This window comes from Contarinia nasturtii, unplaced genomic scaffold (genome assembly GCF_009176525.2).
Source record: "Contarinia nasturtii isolate CC-2019 unplaced genomic scaffold, AAFC_CNas_1.1 Cnas_scaffold_493, whole genome shotgun sequence".
NCBI classification, from domain to species: domain Eukaryota; kingdom Metazoa; phylum Arthropoda; class Insecta; order Diptera; family Cecidomyiidae; genus Contarinia; species Contarinia nasturtii.
The window spans coordinates 3,737,805-3,758,499 of record NW_022197846.1 but is presented as its reverse complement, the minus strand read 5'-3'; the positions used below and the strand labels follow the sequence as shown (position 1 = coordinate 3,758,499).

Here is a 20,695-nt window from a genome sequence, read left to right as displayed (position 1 = left end):
TATGTACAATTGTATATAGTATATTCGGACCGATGTGATGGACTTTATCAAGTTTCATGTTTGTGTTTATAAACAAACAATACAATGACCGTTTGGTATATATGCATACATTCGTCTAAGTAATTGCCGGCATTGACATATATTATCGTTTTGTTTGTTATTTTGTTAGTTTGTTTTTTTCGACTCTGTGTTTTCGAACGATGACCAAGTTGGAACTGAACATAAAATATGATCTGTCTCGCTTAACCAATTTATTTAAATGCCAAATTTGAAACTAATATAAATATGAGAAAGTTTCCCCTTTTTGAAATCAGTGAGGATGGAACTCATTTCTAACGAACATTTTTTGTTGATGATCAAGTCCCTCCAAAAAGTTCATTGAATTAAATCTTTTTACAGTAGATATTGCGTCGTCGGTTATGTGAATTAGCGGCGTAGTTTTTTTGATACATTCAAGAATTAAAGCAGAATATATAAACTTGTGAAGATATTGTGCTAGAGTGGGAAAATACAAGATCAAGCAAAATCTACTGCCAAGATATTTTGTTTAAAAGAAAAGTTATGATATCTGATGTATTTCAAATCATGATGACTATAATCATCTATGATGGTTCCTCCAACTCATTGGAATCACGTGTAGTTAAAGTTGTGCGCTTGTTTGGTGCTGGAGATGAACCACCAATTAAGGCAATGCTCAATTTTGATTCACGAGTCCAAACAGTTCCACCTAATATACTCATGCCCAATTGGCTAACAGAAGCCAAGTCTTCATCGTTGGACTCGACTGCATATGAATTATTTGCCTCGATTTGTTCATTTAAACCTTCATTCGATTGGCAATGGTTTCGATAGCATCTTTGATGCAATGCTTAATTTGGATTTGCGAGATCGAACAATTTCATGCCCAATTGATTTACAGAAGCCAAACCTTCATCGTTCGAATCATCGGTGCCGTTCATTTCAACGTTGGACATAAACTTTTTACCTCGCTTCGACTTACATCGCTTAAGATTTTTCATCTTGTCGCCTTCGCTTTCATCCATATTTATTGTTGTCTTAGTTTTTCGTGCTCTGGTACGGCTTTTTTTGGCATCGGTAACATCGGTCAAATTGGAAGTTACCATACTTTCCATAGCATTCTCTATTAACTGTGCGCGTTTGTATCCTCGTGGACGGAATCGGAAATCCATACAAATGTTCCTTTATCAAAATCGCTTTGTTCATCAATTTTCGGAAATTTTTGAAATCAAACACAAATCTTCAAAGCATATACAAAAACTACCAAAATCAAGTCATATTAACGCGTATAGGGAAATTTTCATGGTTCTCATAAATCTGGTCTCGCTTCAAATAACTCAATTAATTTTACTGCCTCAATTTTCGACCAGTTTTTTTTACTATCCGCTTATCTTTTGATTTGCGTTTGGGTGTTTTGCTATGTTGGGTTAAGAAATGAAGATGCATAAAATACATTTGACTTGAAATTGATACGAAACTTATCCACCGAACAAAAATTGTAGAAGAATCAACAGAGTGAGAGTGTGCTTGTGAATGACTGTCATTTTTTGAAAAAGTGAAGAGAAACCGTAATTTTCTGTGCGAAACGATTGGCACCACCATCACCGGACACCAAATGAAAGCGATGCAAATTGAACGATTCCAATGAACAAAATGACACCAACCAAAATAAACGGAAGCAAGCACAAACAATCGATTTTAGATTTGAACGACTATTGCTTGGAGGAAATATTGGAATGACTATCGCTGGAACATTTGAAATCAGTTGTTAAAACGTGCACATGCCTAGAGGTGTGCAAATACATTGTATGAGAAGTAAGCGGAAAATCAGACCAATTAAAATCAATTGGAACAATTGGTGACCAATGACCATATGAAGCACATCATCCCTTTTTATTAAAAAAATGTATCTAAGATAAAAAAAAAATATTTTTATTTTATGTGGACGAAGCAATAATACTCAAGATAATACTAATAATTGGGCGTGAGCGTGTGATACAACACATATAATAGCTACCATTTTGTATAATTCACAATAACATTAAATAGTTGGATAAATTGAACAGTTTCTTTTTTGTTTCATTCAAAATCTTAAATTAAACTCGATGTTTGGGTATGCTAACGCGTGATATTTGTACTCATTATTCCATAATGTCGTAGTCGTCGGGGCAGAATTTGTAGTGTGTTGTTTTTCTTGGGTCAATCATAACTGATGTATCAAGTATATTTCCCATGTTTCGATCATTTTCGATACTGCGTTGAGCAGATGAAATATCATTATCATTGATTATATCCATGTTCAAGCTCCAGAGCATAATCTAACATAAAGTGAAAAAAAATAATGATTTAAATAATTATGTCACATTGTATTACTAAATAGGTTCCCGACTCGTAGTCCGCTACTAATCGGAGATCCGTGTGAAAAAAATTCACATTGAATTCACACAGCAAATCTTCATCATTTATTAGAGAATGGCCACTTTTCACTGAATGGGTCGTGAGTCTTACTGAGTTGGGAACAACTGTCATTATGCATACCTGCTTATCTTTACTTGCTGTGGCGAAATTGCTGCCATCGCCCGAAAATGTGACTGCCGTAACGGCATCATCATGTCCTACCAACGTATAAATCGGTCTACCTTCTAGTAAATCCAATACTTTCGTTGAACCATCTTCACTGGCTGTTATCATCAAATTTCCGCTTGGATGGAATGCAATCGAATTGACACCGTCCAAATGAACACTGTAAAGTTGTATGAGTTTGCGAGCTTTTATATCGAAGATTTTTATTTGACTATTGCTGAGAGCAATTGCAATTAGACCACCATTTGGGTGCCAAGCAACATCATTTCCTATCGAAATTTAAATTTATTGAATTAAACATAAACTATTGCCAACTTATAATTTTTGAATGAAAATCAAGTGACATACATACCATGAACATTTCCACGTTCAGTAAATGTTTGAACGCATTCGCCACTGTTTACATCGAATAATTTTAATGTTCGATCATCTGAACAAGAAGCCACTGTTTTGCCGCTTGGTGAATATCTTGCGCAATTTACACGATTTGTGTGTCCCAAAAACGATTGTGCAAACCGTTTTGTGTCAATGCTCCACAATTTGACGGCTTTGTCATCGGTAGCTGTGACCAATTTTCTATCTTTTGGATGAAATTCAACGCTGCGAACAGCCGACAATGCTGGAAAAGTACACGATGATCCGCGTACAGTTGGCACCCATACCTTTTGTCAGGGTGAAATTGAATGAGTAAAAAAAAAAAATTATGAAAAAATAATGTATTTAACCTATGTTTAGTATTGATATGCATTGCTAGAGCAACATTTCTTTCTCATTTGATTATAGTCAAAGAGAAGTCTCAGGCATATGATATTATTATTTTAATCACTCATGAGTTGGAACATGAAACTTTTCCATTATTGTTTTTGAACAATCAATTCACCTTAATTGTTCGATCTTTTGATGCGGTTGCCATGAGTTGTCCATTATGAGACCATGCAACACCGTTCACTATGTCTGAATGCCCAGAAAATTTGAAACATCTGATTCTGTCTTCGGTGTTCCATAGATTAACTGATTTATCCGTCGATGATGAGGCCAATTTGTTGGAATGTTGATTGGAATTGTATGCCAGACAAGTGATCGGTCCATGATGGCCACGAAAATGTCGCAATAAAATCGGTGCTGGATCTTCAAATGATTCCATTCTCTTATTTTCACTTCTCAATTTTTTCTACTTGAAATTAGAATTTGAAATTTCAAAAAAAGAGCTAAATGAATAATTAGTCTTTTTGCGTTATGGACAAAAGTGTTGTAAAAGTTATGCTTGCTTTACACATTACAATGTGTATTGTGTGTATGTCGTGCTGAAACTAAAATGTCAATATTTGCACGGTTTAACTGAAAATCGTGGTTTAAAATTTTGAAAATTATCACGCGCAGATGTCGCTTCGGTTGCTGTTGGCAAATCAAAAACCAAATTTTGTTTAATTTTTTCTACACTTTAAAGGTTTGATAGCTAGCCTTTTTGGCAAATTAAATTCAAACAATTTTGAAGCTTTCGAATTTTTAAGTGATGTTACGTGAAGATTTAATTTAAAAAAAAAACTCTTGTGCAACTACGTCTTTTCTCACTGTGTTTAGTGTTTCCATGTGCGATTAAACGAGATGGATATCCTATGTGGGATTTTTTTTGTTGGGACGAAATTACCACATACATTGACTATAGAACTGTCAAAGTGTTTTGATGTGTTGTTTCATTGAATCTATAAAATAAGTAAAGGTGTTTACGATTCAACCAAACATTCTGTGAAAAAAAAATTGTGATTTTTTTTTCAGTTATTTTTATTGAAAATGCCTTCACTTGATACAGAAGATACATTGGATCAGTTAAACGATGACAATCGAAATGAAACCACACTCTCGGGCCCAATTATTGGAATAATTTATCCACCACCAGAAGTTCGAAGTATCCTTAACCTAAAAAAAAAACTTTTTATACGTTTAACAATCATTTCAATTCTTTTCTAGCACAAATTTTATTGAATTTAATTTAATTGAAACTTTAGCAATTACAAATTATTTTCCTTAACCGTTGAATCGAAATTTTGAAATAAAGATATCGTTGATAAAACCGCTAGCTTTGTTGCTAGAAATGGACCGGAGTTCGAAGCGCGTATTCGTCAAAACGAATTGGGCAATCCAAAATTCAATTTCTTGAATTCAGGCGATCCGTATCATGCCTACTATCAACACAAAGTCAACGAATTTCGTGAGGGAAGATCGTGTAAGTAATGTGCAATTAATTTTTTTAGTGAATGTGAATTGATGAAAAAATTGTGATAATTTTTAGCCGACGCTGCATCAACTTTACCGGCAAGTGTGCAAAAATTACAAGTTTCATCGGCTGCACATCAGAAGCAACAAGAACTGCTGAAACAAGTGGCCGAACAACAATTTGTACCAAAAGAACCACCAGCAGAACCGGAATTCATTGCTGATCCACCATCAATTTCAGCACTCGATTTGTGAGTTATATATAAGAATAAATTTTGATTTAGCATGGTTTACAATTAGCAAATTTATTTCATTTTTTCTAGGGATATTGTAAAGTTGACCGCTCAGTTTGTAGCGCGTAATGGTCGTCAATTTCTAACGAATCTAATGAATCGTGAACAGCGCAATTATCAATTTGACTTTTTACGGCCACAGCATTCGCTTTTCCAATATTTTACTAAACTGCTAGAACAGTATACTAAAATATTGATTCCACCAAAAGATCTAATGGCACGTTTGAAAACCGAGAGTGTACTGGGACGTGAAAGTTCAATTACAGTTCTCGATCAAGTTAAATATCGGGCCAATTGGCAACGACATCAAGAAGCCCAACGAAAGCGAGAAGAGGAGAAAATTGAGCGTGAACGAGGTACTTTTTTCGGAACAGTAAAAAAGTGGTATTGGTGTTAATCTTTCATTTTTGTTTCCAATAGTTGCATACGCTCAAATAGATTGGCATGATTTTGTAGTAGTTGAAACAGTTGATTATCAACCATTTGAAACTGGCAATTTCCCACCGCCAACAACTGCCACCGAAGTTGGTGCAAGAGTTCTCATGGAAGTATGTATTTATGTGATCCGCGTTGGTGTTGTTGTCTCTTAACGATGGAAATAATTGTATCATTTTGTTTTTATAGGAACGAATGTTAGAAGAAGATGGCGACATTGAGATGCAGATTGAGTCAGATGAGGGTAGTGACGGTGAAGGTCCCGGTACAATTAAACTATCAACAATGGAGAGTCGTATTGGAATGCAAATGCCAGCCGCAATTCGAAAAGATAACATTCAAGTTCAAGATATGGACGAAGCGTCAAGTGATGAGGAATCGGCTCAAGAAAAAATGCCGACGGCACCGATTGTACCATTATTACCGCCAACCCATGATAAAGTTGTTATCAAGAAATATGATCCCAAACAAGCACAAAAACCAATCGTTAAAGCACCAGCACAAGATGAATATCTCATCTCTCCAATTACGGGCGAAAAAATTCCAGCCTCAAAAATGGCCGAGCACATGCGCATTGGTCTACTCGATCCAAGATGGATTGAACAACGTGACAAACATACCGTTGAAAAACTTAATCAAGACAATGTGCGTACGCTTTTATTACGACGGATTTATTTTTTTTATCGTTCGAATAAAATGTTTGCTAATATTATTTTCGTTTTGGCTTTGAACGTGTATAGGTTTTTGCTGTTGGCACAGCTATTGAGGCAAGTTTGAAGCAATTGGCAGAACGTCGTACCGATATTTTTGGTGTTGGCGATGAAGAAACGGTGATTGGTAAAAAATTGGGTGAAGAGGAAACCCGAAAAGATGAACGTGTTACATGGGATGGTCATACGTCATCAGTTGAGGCTGCAACGCGAGCAGCAAGAGCTAACATTACCTTAGAAGATCAAATTCATCAAATTCATAAGGTGAAAGGTCTGTTGCCTGATGAAGAAAAGGAAAAAATTGGACCGAAACCAGTTATTGGTGGTGGACCGGGCACAAGTAAAATGACCAATACCAATGTTTCGGCCGTTCCAATGCCGCCACAAGCTCAACAACCCCCGGCACAACCGCCAGTTCAATCGGCTATGCCAATTCCACCACCAATGATGATGCCACCCATGAGACCACCAATGATGCCATCATTTCCTGGTTATCAACATCCCATTCCACCACTTGTTCCGGGTAATTTTTAATTTTATTTTCAGAGTACTTGGAAATTTAAATAATTTCAATAATTGTTAATTCGTTTCAATCTTTGATGAAAAATAGGCGGACATCCTCCAGCCAATTTCCCGCAACCATCACAGCCACCTGTACAAAGTACTCCAATGAACTTCATGATGGAACCACCTGTACCACAAGCCGATGACGAGCCACCGAATAAGAAACAACGATCCGAAGACAATTTAGTGCCGGAATCAGAATTTATGGCCATACACAAAGGTCCAGTGTCATTGCAAGTTCAAGCACCAAGCGGTGTTGATAAGCCTGAATGGCGTCTTAATGGCCAGATTATCTCAATCACACTATCGCTAAATGACACAATTTCGACATTGAAATCAAAAATTCAAGAAGAAACCAGTTTACCGCCAGCAAAGCAAAAAATTTCGTATGAGGGCATGTTTTTCAAAGATAACAATACAATTGCATTCTATAATCTATTGAGCGGTACAACAGTTCAACTACAAATCAAAGAACGTGGTGGTCGCAAGAAATAAATATAAAATAAAATAAACGATTAATCAATTCAAGTCAAAAAATTTGTATCCCCCATTTTGATTTTATTTTTTAACAATGTTTTGTGCATTTACATAAATACAGATACATAAATAATTTTTTTTTCTCATATCAAATTGCTATTTAGTTTTTATTTGGTTGCAAAAAATGTTTTTGGAATGTTCAATAGTTTTTTTCTTCTTACAAAAATCGTATTGTAATTAATTGAAAAATTAAGCGTCGTCAGTGGTTTGCAATACAGAAACCATGTCACGATAACGTTCCAGCATTTTATTGTAAATGGTCTCGGAATCGTTGCTTTGACCGCAAACACGCTGCGTGCGATTTGGTAAAAATTTGCTTACATAATCGAAATAAGTCTCAACTTCAGTTTGTCCCTCTGGCAAACGCGATAAGTATAAGGCGTATTTGGCGCGATAAACCGCACCGTATAAGGCAGCTTCTGTAGTCTTTTGAATATAAACTGGTGAATTGAATACATCTGATACAACTTGTAGAATGGATTTGTTGGCCGATGCACCACCAGTTGCTAAAATTCGCGTATCTTCACCGAAGTGAAAGCCCATATCACTTGCGACCATCTTGTGATGCAACATTTGCCCTTCAATTGTCGCCCGAATTTCCGTTTGAGGAGATGAAAATCTAATTTAAATTTAAAGCCAAAACAAGTACTGTTAGAGTTCTCTTAACATTTCTTCATACTCACTTAACGACTCCCTTAGCTAATTCGGGTGTGCTTAGATCGCTGTTTTTATTCCAACGAAGACTGCCCTTTACATTTGGTATAATCTCTTTTTGTACAAAATGCAAGGCCATATTTCCGTAATTTCCTCTGGGCGTTGATTCCAATAATTCACTGAAGTTATTCCAATCATTGTTTGCTTCTGATCGCTTAAAAATATCCCGAACCAACGATCCGTTTCGGAAGCTTTGAATAGAAAGGTATATTGGTAAAGATGGAATGCATTGAATACGTATCAATAATAAATCAAAACCCACCATAACATTCCCATGTATCCCGGTTCAGTGGGGTGAATAAAAACATGACCTTCTTCTAGTTTCGCTGGTTCTTCTAATGCCATCATTATAGTATCACTCGTACCTAATGACATTGCCAACCAATTCTTTGTGATAAGCATGCCTGATATGGCAGAAGCATTGTCACCAGTGAATGCGATGACTTTACAATGCGCATCAAATGAATATCTTTGCACAAAAAATGAACCAATTTGACCAATGACACTGTTGTTTGGCACCGGTTGGCTAAGTTTCTCTTCCAATTCTGGTGCGCATGCATTCAAACATGCTTGTGACCATTTTTTTGTGTTAATATCTAATAAATTCATACCAGAACCATCCGTATAATCAATTGGTGCCACCTTATTGATAAGAATCGATGCCAAAAAGCTGCTCACCAACGAAATTCGTGCCGTATTTTCATAGCAATCGGACATTGTTTGATAAACTTTTCGAATTTGTGGACCGGTAAAACGTGGATAACATTTTGATCCGGTGAATTGAACCATTTGATCACGACCACCAATTGCCTCTTCCATTTCGATGCATTGTTTTTCGGTGCTACCGTCCATCCAAATTGGTGTTTGATGCAGAGTAAACGCACTTTCATCGAGTTGCGTATGTAAAAATTTGTCCGCATCCAAATTTTCCAACGTTTTAATGCCATTTGTTGACCAATACAATGAACCATGCTGCTGAGCCGATCCACATACAGCCGACACTTTACTCAAATCGGCTCCGTTCACAACCAAACGATCGATAATTATATCTAGTGCCTTGACCTATGGAATTACAAAAGAATAAATTGAAATCCATATGGGAAAAAATTAACTATTAAGTCAAATTAACCGGCTGATTAAGTTTAAAAACTTGTATGAAAGACAATCAACTTTAAACGACTTAGCCAATACGAATCGAATAAAAATGTTCACATTTCGCTGAATGTTATTAAAAAAACATTTACACACGGAAATTCTTTAATAATGGACAAGTAATTTTTAAATGATTATTTCCTTGTAACTTACCCACATCACGGGTCGCACATGAAACCTAAACAAAATAATTACATATTAATTTGATGAATTATTTAAAAATTGAATTGATATTGGCAATGTACACATATTAATTTTTGTATGTAATTTGTTTTTAAAATTTTCCAGAGTTTTGTGCCGAACAACAATTAAATATTTACTCATTTTTATTTTGTCCAGCATTAACGCCTCCAATGGTTCGGAATTCGGGTAAATCTGTATCAAATTTCACTTCAGCCTGTACGATAACTTTCAAATTGGCATCAACAATAACCGCTTTAAGCTAAAAGAAAATTAGTAATTGTAAATTTCTCATTTGATTGCTGGACAAATAGATGTTTGAACTATTTCAAATTTTGCGCAATAATTCATTTTTGTTATTTAGTCAAAGTGACTTTTTTATACGCGTTTGATTCGACCTTTTGTCAATTCTTGTACAATTACATGTGTGAAATAAACATTTATAATTTATTAAGTAATAAAATTTGGTAACCGATAGCAACTGTTTTCACGGAACGGAACTGTTTTCCGTTGTTGTTGTTTTTTTTTTCTATGCGCAAATATGTATGCGAATGTGTGTAATTTTTTTTTCACGTATTCTTAGTTAAGAAAAAAAATTATAAATATATTTTATAAAAACAAAAGTGTACAGAATTGTCGATGGATCATTGATTTAATGACTACTGATAAGAAAATACAAAATTTGCCATTGAATTCATTGGTAGTTTTTCTTATGAGCAATGATAGAAAGAGAAAAAGGGAGAAAAAAGGAATAACGGAAAAAAATGAAACAAACAATTGATTAGCGCAAAATTATAAGTAGATTGTTGATAATGTTTGTAACATGAAAATTGATTAATTTCTTCAAGTCATTGTAAGTCACCTCTAAAACCCCGGAAGACAAATTTCTTGCATAATAATCGTTCGTTAAAAACATTTGGTTTCGATTGAAAAGTAGCATCCATCATTAAATAAAAATAAAATTAATAAAAGAAAAAAGTTTGAACTGTAAAATAAAAATCGAACACCGTTTGCTTGAACACCTACGATTTCAGGTTTCTACCGATAATTATTTTTTTTTTCTCCCTAAAAAGGCAATGAATTTAAATATAATTTGATATGTGTGTGTTGAAGAAGAATTTAATGAATTGTTCAGAGGATGGAAAGAAGAGAAATGTTTTATTAAATATAATTTACCTTTTGTGTGCTTAAATCGAAGCCCAAATAAGTTTCACTATTTTCTGGAATCATTTTTACAGTCTTCTTTTAATTTAAAAAAAAAAAAACAACAATTTCTCTTACAAAAAAAAATCTAACTTAATCAACAACGCAATAAATTATCTCACAACAAACGCAATATTTTACGCACAAACTCTATTTGGGAAAAAACAAAAAAAAATCGCAGTTGGTTGTGTATGATAAACAAAATAGTAACAAGTGGAATGTATGTGAATGGGATAATGACAAAAACACAACTGATGTGCTTAGTTTTTCATTGACAACTGGACTCGGTGCTTATGCCAATACAAGCAATATAATGCTATAACACCTCCATGCTTCAGATTCACGGTGTTTCAGTGTTTTTTGTGTGTTTTTTTTTGTTTCTTTATTGGATCTTGTGCGTATTGCACGGTCCAGTATTGGTCGTTTGTCTTCAATACATAGTACATAGTACATATTCTAGATAATATGCAAAATACAACAATATGTTTGTGTGTTTGTACAAATACGTTTGACAGCAGTCTTTGGCATTTTTTTACAACAGCCGGTGTTTTTTTTTTTTTCAAATTTCAATTCAAGTGAAGTGCCACTGCTATATTAAGACCAATATTTCAAACCAAATCAACTTTATTTGATATTGTTTTATTCGTCATTGTGCCAATTCATTTGAATTCAATTCAAAATGATTAAAATCCATAAATTAAAAAATAAAACAAGTAAAGTAATTTAAATTATTTTCGAATATCGAAAAATGTCCCATTTTAACATCGGGCCATACTATTCTCAAATACATGCATATATTGTCTAGCAGTCAACGAATAGGCAAAAATAAAAAAAGAAGAAGAAACCCGAAAGCAATATATGATGAAAACGAATTCAGTACATGTTCAATGAGGGGATCATTTTTTTCATGCAGCAATAATTTCTATGGCGGCCATAGTGATTTCATCGGTGATGACTGTGTGACAAGTCATGACATTATTTTCTAAAATAAATTATTTCATTCGATGGCAGACACGTTTTTTGGATTTGATACCACAGCACCGGTAAGATGATATTCGGGAAATTTAGCATTGGAATAAAATCACACATGAATTTACGTGAAATAGTACATTTTGCTTCAACCATTTATACAAATCTATGGAAACGCACATTTTTCATATGATGCTTCTGCATTCACCGCGATCACTATTTGTATTCAGCATTTTTTTATCCTCTCTTTCTCTATCTACCTCCATTATTGCCAAAAAAATTCATGATTTCTGTGTGGTGCATTCCTTATGCAATTTAAAAGTATAAAACATTTATGTTACAATGCATTCTATCTTTTATTTTTCATTTTATTTTAATCTATTGTGAATATGTATTTCTCTGTGGCAGCTCTTTTGACACTTTGCAATAAATTTGAGTCAAATGAATTGTGCGAAGAAATTGACAAAAAAATGGTGCAAAAAAATGTGATTGCATCAGAGTTCATGTTTTGTCACATCGAAATCATGGACTTTCACACAATCTGTGCATATTCGTGTGCAATATATCTACAATACAACACAGTTTGTAGTTAATTGTTTTGATCCATTTTTTTTTTCTTTGGAATAGCGATTCGATAATGATGGCGGTGGACTGGAAGAACAAGACGATTATGATGCACTGAACGAAGAGACTTTTGGATCGGCCATCAACGACGATTGGGAGGGTGAGCATGAAAATCTAGTGCTGCTCGACAGCAATGGAAATACGAGCGGCAAAGAAAAAGATGAAACTGATGATGGCGATTTGGGAGATTTAGGTAAAAAGTGCATAATTGTTGTGAAATTTTGATCGTTAGTGCATATGATTGCAATATTGCAACTGCAGTGATTAAGTGTGGAGAACAAAACTAGAAAACTATTCACGTGATAATGTAGTTAATGTACCATATCAATTTTATTTGTATGTATTTATTGACATAGATTTTAGTATCGCTCGCATGGGGTTGGAGGATTGTGAGGAAGTAGATGATGATATTGAAGGACGTGTTCAATTAGATCCAAGTGTATGGTCAAGCAGAGGTTTTAATGGCATGATTCCACGGGAACATTTCATGCCGCATCTTCTGTCTATGCCGAACTCTGGAATGAATATTGCCGGTCCTAGCATTGCCAATCCATTTCAACAACAATTGGCCAATCAATCACATCAACAACACTTATTAAATACTTCCAGACAGGTATTGTATTCGTAACCATAACAGTAATCTAACACAAATCCCGTGTTTTTTTTCTAAATTCCAAATATAACTCACATCTGCTTCTCATATTTTTTTTACTCTGTTGTACACAGCCAAATGTGCCCCCAAAAATCATGTCGGTGGAAGATTTGGAACGAAATCAAATACGAAATCAGCAAATGCAACAAAAAGTTGAACCGAATATGAAACCACCAACGCCACAAAATCAACATCAACGGCCCAATATTCAACAACAACAGCAACAGCAGCCATTTTCTCAATCATTAGCTCAAACGTCAAAAGGACAACCGATGTTTCTACCGCATCTAAATGTAGCAAATGAATTGCAAAAGAATACAAACCAACGAATTCCGATAGGTTTTCCAGTTAACATGCTACCACCGCATATGAATGCCCAAAATTCCCAGATGCATCCAAATTTAGCTAGAGTCCCACCCAATGTTTTAATGCAACAAAATAACTTCAACGTAAGTTATCTGTCTGAACAAATGTGTATTTCCGAATTTCTTTTATTTTTACATTCAAAGAGACTATTGTATGCTTGCAGGTGAATTCAATGCGTACTGCTACGCCACCAACGCCGATAATGCAGATGCATCAGAAACAAATGCAACAACCACAACCGCCAGGCATTCAACCACCCACATCGGCTCAACAAACATCACAACCACATAAGCGTGTTGGTGTTGGCATGATACCTCCACATATGCAATTACCGCAATTCCAATCGGCGCAACAACAACAATCCGTTAGTATTCATGACCCGTTCAGTTTCTGTTTAAATACTTGTTCTTCAAATATTTTCCAAAGAAACAAATTCTTTTGTCAAATCATGAATGAAATTTCATAAAATTGATTGTTTCAATCGGCAGGCATCAGTTAATCAATTCAACAAACGTTTGGTGCATGAAATCCAACAAAATCATCCTATGCTTTTAAACGCAAAAAACAACACCAAGGGCAATAATGCGTTTCCGTGTAAGTTTTATCACGATGATAACCGTTTGTTAGACCCTTTAATTATTGTTGCTAATCAAAATTATATTTAAAATTAGTTGGTGTGCCAGGAGGAGTTTTACCAGGCGGAATGAACCTTCATCATCAAAACATGCAATATCATCATCATCAACAACAACAGCAGCAGCAACAGCAGCAGCAACAACAACAACATCATCAAAACCAGCAACAGCGGAATAGCAACAACAACAACAACAACAATAACAATAATCAACATCAAAATCGTCTAATGAATGGAACATTGGAATATGATGAATATGCAAATTTGATGAGCCAACGAGATAAACAATGGTTGATCGGCATCCAGTTGTCACAATTGAATACAGGAACGCCATACATTGATGATTTTTACTATACTGTTTTTAAAGAACGTCGAGCTAAATTGAAGGGCATCAAAGAAAATAAAGCACATAAAGACAACCAATTGAATCATCCACTAATTCAGCCAAAAGGTCATGCACAACTAGTTCTTATTTCAATGGGCAATAAAAATGGAACAAACCAACAGCGTAATCAGCGTGAACGGAAAAATAGCGAATCAAATAAAGATAAAGAAACGCCACGCACCTATACACCGCTACAATTTGAAAATTCGTTGGGCAAACTACAGTGCGGCAGTGTAACTGCACCGCGTAAAATCATTGACATGGATGTTGTGGGCGCTGATACGGGCAGCCCAATTAATTCAACAAATGAAATATCCACACAACGTAAATCAAGACAAATTCTATTGCATATAGAAACCTTATATCGTATCGCACTCAAACTGGAGGATTTAGAAGATCCAACAGCCATTGCAACTGCACTAATTGTGAAGGAGCGAAAAGAAAAGGCCGCTGAACAAGAGCGCCTAATGGAATGCAAAGATAACCCGGATTTTGTACCAAACGCATCGAGATCATCATCATCGTTGAGTGCTGACAAAGAAGAGACACGCGAAGAACTACTGGAAAAACTTTTAACAGGATTGACACACGAAAAAGTAGCGCAAATGATGACCATTCGCAAGGGAAAGGTAAGTGAAAATTGTTTAAACGAAAATAACTGTTGTGACATCGATGATCGATCAAAACAAATGAATAAACGAAAGAATTCATTCATATTTTCTCTTAAATTTTCAGACGTTGATAAAACGTGTACTTGCACTACTCAAAGAAAATGTTTATCGATGGGATGTGTGGATTGCGATATTGGCTGCGTTGCCACTACTCGTGAAAAAAGACAGAGAGGATGCTGAGAGTCCACTGTTCATACTATTTCCTGAGTTTCAATCATACATTGAAAACGCTTCGATAGATTCAATACTTCGGCTTACTAATACGCTCATCTCTTGCGAAAAGCTCAGCTTTATTTTTACAAATAAGGTAAGTTCAATGGCGAAATTTTGTTCACATATTGAAGTGATTGAACTATGATATATCCTGACATTATTCTATTTCCATTTCAACAGTTTTCAATATCGTGTGTCATTGTGCTGATAGTGAAAATGGAAAGCGTTTATGCAATATCACCAAACGCCATAACTCCTACACAGCAAATATCATGGTTAGAATTTTTAACAGCATTATCAATTGCGGTCGATAAACTGGGAAATTTGCAACTGGCGAATGTTGCATACGAAAATGATATACTAAAACCATTACTAAATCATTTTTCGCGCTTCCATGATTTAAAATCGCAAACCCTAATTGCAGTGCTAACGCAAAAAAACTCATAAATCGAACAAATTTGTGTTTCTTTTGTATTTTTATGTAGGTTTTTTTTGGTAAAATAGTAATAGAGGTATAGTCGGCGCTTATACACAGAAAAATCTAACTAATAAATAGTTGATAAAATTGTTTGAATATATTTAAAAAAAAAAACAATGACAACAAGAAGCTATTACATGTTTCAGATCTACATAAATACATCTTTTTCGACATTATTTTTCGCGCTGAAAACAAACATCATACACACACATACACAATTTTGTAAATTATTCAAATTCATTTAATTTAACACTAGTTTGAATACTGCTAGCTTGAAGTTTAATATCCAAGAAAATAAAATTAGTACACAAAGAAACAAACAAACAAGAAAAAAAAAAAAGAAAAAAAAGTAACCTACACATACACAGATGTTGAAATTATTTTGCTTAAAGTACGATTGATTTGGTATTATATTTTCACTTGTCGTCGTACTTATATTAGACATGAACGTAGGAATGAAATTTCAAAAAATAAATAAATTTTTCAAGAAATTAATTTTCATATGTTTGACCGTTGAACATTAGTGCGATTTGGTTTTGTAAAAGCAAATTGCTATTTAAAAAAATCTTGTAAAATTATTGTAAATGTATTTTTAAAAAAAGTTTTTTTTTCTTCTTAGCATTCAAAGAATAGATTTACAAAATCATGGATAGTCGTTTATCTATTGATGGATACATAATTTTTATGTGCTTTTTAATCAATTACCAATTACATACACATACATACATTTATTTTTATTGTGTCCGTACAGTTGTCAATAATTTATAAATTTTACCGAACATTGAAGCGATATGCAACATTTATTGATTTGCTCATTGCGACACAATTTAGTTAAAAAAAAAACACGCATAAAAATAAGGCAAAAAATAACTAAACTTATTCTCAGCTAAATTTTTAGAAGAAAAGAAAAAGAAGAAGAAAAAAACGACAGGAGATATAAATTACCGGTCGCATTTAGGTGTTCAAAGTCTGGATATTATTTGTAATTTCGTAAATAAGTATGCATAAATGATGACAGAAACGCATGAAAATTTTGTTATATAATTATTTTTTATCATGTTGGTCAATCTTTTTTTTAATTTTCTCTTGTGCAAATAGAATAAGTACGGACGATTTATTACAATAATAATGAAAAAAAAAAAAAGATTTGAAACATCATCATCATTAACAACATAGCTTCATTTTTTTCAACACAATAAAAATATGACCCATCAATATGACCTACAAGTAAAAAAATCATTTATAATTTACGTGCACTTTTTTCATGTTCGAATTGAAACAATGATTATTTGGAAGAGAGAAAAATGTCGATAGTTTAATGAAATGAATGTTTTTTTGTCATATATTTTAACTTGGTATATTTAATGAAAAGAAAAACAAGTAAAAAAAGATGAAAAAATGGACGTGAATATAGATAGGAAAAATGGAAACTTTGTACATTAATTTTCCATAAAAAAATGGTATTTTAAAAATACTAAAACTCTCGTGAATATTACGTTAAAGAAGAAGAAGATCAAATGAACATAATTCGAATGCCTATCAATATGAATGTTATCATATATGAGTTCATTAGAATCAATCCCAAACTACACTCGACATACACTGGATATATGTTTAATGGTGTATTCGAAGCTTATAATATGCATCAAACATATTACAGCATTAAGAACTGCTGTGCATGTGCTTTGGCTAGAGCGTGGTCTGCATCTAACCAAAAATTGTATTGAAACTATGCGACTCGCTTAAATAGATAAAATTAGGCATACATTTTTGATGTAAAATTTGTTTAAAACAAAAGAAAAACAAAACGTGCCGAAAAAATATATTTGCATTCGTCAATCATTTAAACAATAAAAAAAAATTTCCATCTCTATTTTTCACTTAAATATTCATATACTGACAATGTGTTGATATATTCTATTTGTTTTTTTTTTTCGACTTTTCATTTAAAGCAAAATTTGCAAATTCACATTTAAATACAACTAATTATCCAACATTTGCAAAGATGAAAACAAAAAAAGTACATTAAAGAACAATTAAATATGCAATTTAAATTGAGAACCGTGACAACAAGACCACAATAACAATTGTTTTATTTTACTACCATATCTTCTTATAGTTTACAGAATAATATTATAGGCACGGCAAACCCTAGGGGATAGACACCAATTTCTAGTATAATTAGTTTCATTAAATATTGGGTGTATCGATTAATTTTAAAGGATTGATAAGAGATGGCGTAACTTGAAATTGTGTGTAGCTTGACAGGTGAATCCAATTGCATTTTGTACATGTGACATTTGCCAATCTAATTCAGAGCAGAAAGATTTATTTTTGACACAGTGTCATTATTTTCTGATCGATTCAAAATGAGTGATGAAAAAGTGTTTTTCTGTCTGGCCCTCCCTTGGTTCAATTTTTCACTTTAAATAAAGTGAAAATACATCCAAAGGTTATAAAATGTTGCAGGAGACGAGAACTCTCAATCGCCACAGAGAATGTTGAATTTGGTGAGAAAGAAGTGGTGAATTTGTTGAAAAACTGTGAAATCACCAAAAAAAATTGAATGTTGGGCTATTGGCGTTTTTGATGATTTCTCGGTAATGCTCATTATTTGGTGGGGATAAGGTGGTTTGGTGTATAATGAGCTGCTGAAACAGGGTGAAACAGTCACGGGGGATCGGCATCGATTACAACCAATACGTTTGAGCGGAGTACTGAGAGAAAAATTGAAAAAAACTGCGACAAGAAATAGTCGAAGGATTTATCAAAATTTGACATATTTCAAACATCGCAAAAAAAAGATAGGGGACTCTGGTCGGGATGAGCTTGATCAACCCGCGTACTCTCCAGACCTGGCTCCTTCTGATTACCACTTGTTCCGATCGATGAAAATCAGCCTGTTCGATGAACACATCCAAAATATGAAAAAGCGCGAAATTGGATCGATGAATGGATAGCTTCAAAAGATGAGGAATTCTTTCGACGCGGAATCGACAAGCTACCAAGAAGATGGGCGGAAGTCATAGCCAACGATGGGCAATACATTGGTTAAAAAATATTGTACAGTTGTTTTTAAACAAAAATCCTTTAAAATTAATCGATACACCCAATATGTATTGAGTTTCTTTTAGTTTCTTTTAGTTTCTTTTAGTTTCTTTTAGTATATAAATAAAAACGCGAATATTGTGCTAGTATTTCTAGTATTGAGCCAAATGAAGACATTTATACGGAGAATAATAGAAACCATTGTTCTCACTGAACGAAAATATATTGTTTACATTCGTATTTTGTATGGATCGGTCGAAGAATCAATATGAACATTTATTCTCAAATATTCTTTTGGTAGCTTCTAGTAGATTCTAGTATACTTTTAGTTTTCTATAGTAAAAACTTGTGTCTACCCCCTAGGGCAAACCATATAAAAGTCGTTGAAATTTTTAATCGATTTTATTCATCTCACATAAACAGAGTAAGTATTTTGACAATCTTATACACATTACACAGACACAATCAATATACGTTGTGATAAAAGATAATTAAATGATTTTGTTTCAAAACTAAACATTTCCAAATCAATTCATATCGGTCATGTTTCGTTATCAGTACAGACAGAATATTTTCGAATAGATTTGTAAAATTCAGTGATGAAAATGATAACACCAACTAAATATCAAACGACCGAATATGTTTAAAGCAGTAATGTGCGAGCTACATTTTACAGGGGGGGGGGGGGGCTGATTTTTCAAAACAAAAAATTCTCTAGCAAATCAGACAAATTTTCGTTTTTTTTTTTTTTTTTTTTTTTGAAGTCACTTTTTGAGGCGAAAATCCCTAGCAAATCGAAAGAATTTTCTCCGCGAAAAACCCTAGGAAATCGGAAAAAAATCTCTCGGAACCAAAAACCCTAGCAAATTGAAAGAATTCTCCTCAATTTTCTACATTGATGAGCTAAAAAAAAAGAAAAGGTCTTCACTTTTTTAATGAAAAACCCTAGCAAATTCGAATAATTTTCGCGAAAAAAATTTTCCCATCCAAATCACGGACCCCTTTCGCACATTACTGGTTTAAAGTGTGATATTCAATGCATCTGGTGATTATTCATCGTGTAAAAAAGTAAATAAAGGAAGAAGTTCTATTGAAGTATACAGTTAATGGTAAGTACGACGTTATCTAATGCACACTCAGTGTCCAAGTAGTGTTTAATATTGGTGAAAATTGAACAATAACTTTTGTGATTAAATCAAAGCACACAAATCTTACACAGTTAATATTTACAAATTTTTTACAAATGTTAAGTCTTACACTTCTCTTTCAATTTTCGTATAAAAAATAGATACACATTAAAAGTACCAATAATTGAATTGTTTTATAACGAAACATCGCCGATGGGAACTAGTATCGTATATTCCCCATACAAATTAATTTTATCGATTCTACGAATACGACATCTGTTAAAAAAGATACCGATTTTTGTTACTACTGTTGCTTTGACACAGCTCGAGCGAACTATACGGCTCTGGCTGTATTACAGACGAACTAATACAAAAGAACACACAGACTCCGATCCTGTGTATGCGTATGTATTGTAAATTTTGCACAAGCAGCTACGATTGACGACTGAGTGCAGAATTTGTAATACATACGCATACACAGAATCGGAGTCAGTGTGTTCCTTTGTACGTTTACACGAGCTGTATTAAAACACCACTAGTAACAGAAATCGGCGAGTTTTTTAGTAGATGTCGTATTGGTGGAATCGATAAAGAAAAATCTACGATATTAGCGCTCATTGAACATCGCCGTCATATAAAATGATTAAATACTCGAGTGATTGAATGATTTGATTGTATTATTGTGCGATGGTAAAACAATACTACATTCTGGCTACAATGTTGTAACTTCTTGAATCTGTTCAATGATAAAAATCGTGATAAGATGATGATCACAATGTTTTTTTTATATTGTTATTGACATTATCTTTTTATTAGGATAATATTTAAAAAAAAAAAGTATGTTTCCCATGATAACACAATGTGGGGCGATAATAGTAGATGCAAAATTGTCGTAAAGAGTGTTCCGCAAAGAGAGCCTGAACTT

The 20,695-nt window shown here is 33.8% G+C and overlaps 4 protein-coding genes across 4 annotated transcripts; 2 read left to right on the top strand and 2 right to left on the bottom strand.

Moving 5' to 3' along the window:
• Positions 1–1,999: 1,999 nt before the first annotated feature.
• Positions 2,000–4,054, bottom strand: LOC116339163 (POC1 centriolar protein homolog). The gene is made up of 4 exons (XM_031764871.1): positions 3,482–4,054; positions 2,954–3,263; positions 2,557–2,870; positions 2,000–2,336 (listed from the first exon to the last, which is right to left on the bottom strand). Exons 1-4 carry the CDS (start codon positions 3,743–3,745, stop codon positions 2,160–2,162), a joined length of 1,065 nt encoding a protein of 354 aa, XP_031620731.1. The 5' UTR covers positions 3,746–4,054; the 3' UTR covers positions 2,000–2,159.
• Positions 4,055–4,271: 217 nt separating this feature from the next.
• LOC116339285 (splicing factor 3A subunit 1) lies at positions 4,272–7,447 on the top strand. Its single transcript, XM_031765075.1, has 8 exons — positions 4,272–4,507; positions 4,658–4,825; positions 4,892–5,066; positions 5,139–5,464; positions 5,529–5,656; positions 5,733–6,188; positions 6,284–6,776; positions 6,864–7,447. Exons 1-8 carry the CDS (start codon positions 4,393–4,395, stop codon positions 7,310–7,312), a joined length of 2,310 nt encoding a protein of 769 aa, XP_031620935.1. The 5' UTR covers positions 4,272–4,392; the 3' UTR covers positions 7,313–7,447.
• Positions 7,341–10,879, bottom strand: LOC116339286 (xylulose kinase). Its single transcript, XM_031765076.1, has 6 exons — positions 10,577–10,879; positions 9,541–9,662; positions 9,374–9,398; positions 8,331–9,130; positions 8,038–8,259; positions 7,341–7,973 (listed from the first exon to the last, which is right to left on the bottom strand). Exons 1-6 carry the CDS (start codon positions 10,628–10,630, stop codon positions 7,544–7,546), a joined length of 1,653 nt encoding a protein of 550 aa, XP_031620936.1. The 5' UTR covers positions 10,631–10,879; the 3' UTR covers positions 7,341–7,543.
• Positions 10,880–11,434: 555 nt separating this feature from the next.
• LOC116339284 (protein PAT1 homolog 1) lies at positions 11,435–15,935 on the top strand. Its single transcript, XM_031765074.1, has 9 exons — positions 11,435–11,646; positions 12,200–12,389; positions 12,553–12,809; positions 12,923–13,297; positions 13,378–13,578; positions 13,703–13,808; positions 13,886–14,862; positions 14,969–15,211; positions 15,298–15,935. Exons 1-9 carry the CDS (start codon positions 11,608–11,610, stop codon positions 15,562–15,564), a joined length of 2,655 nt encoding a protein of 884 aa, XP_031620934.1. The 5' UTR covers positions 11,435–11,607; the 3' UTR covers positions 15,565–15,935.
• Positions 15,936–20,695: the final 4,760 nt, after the last annotated feature.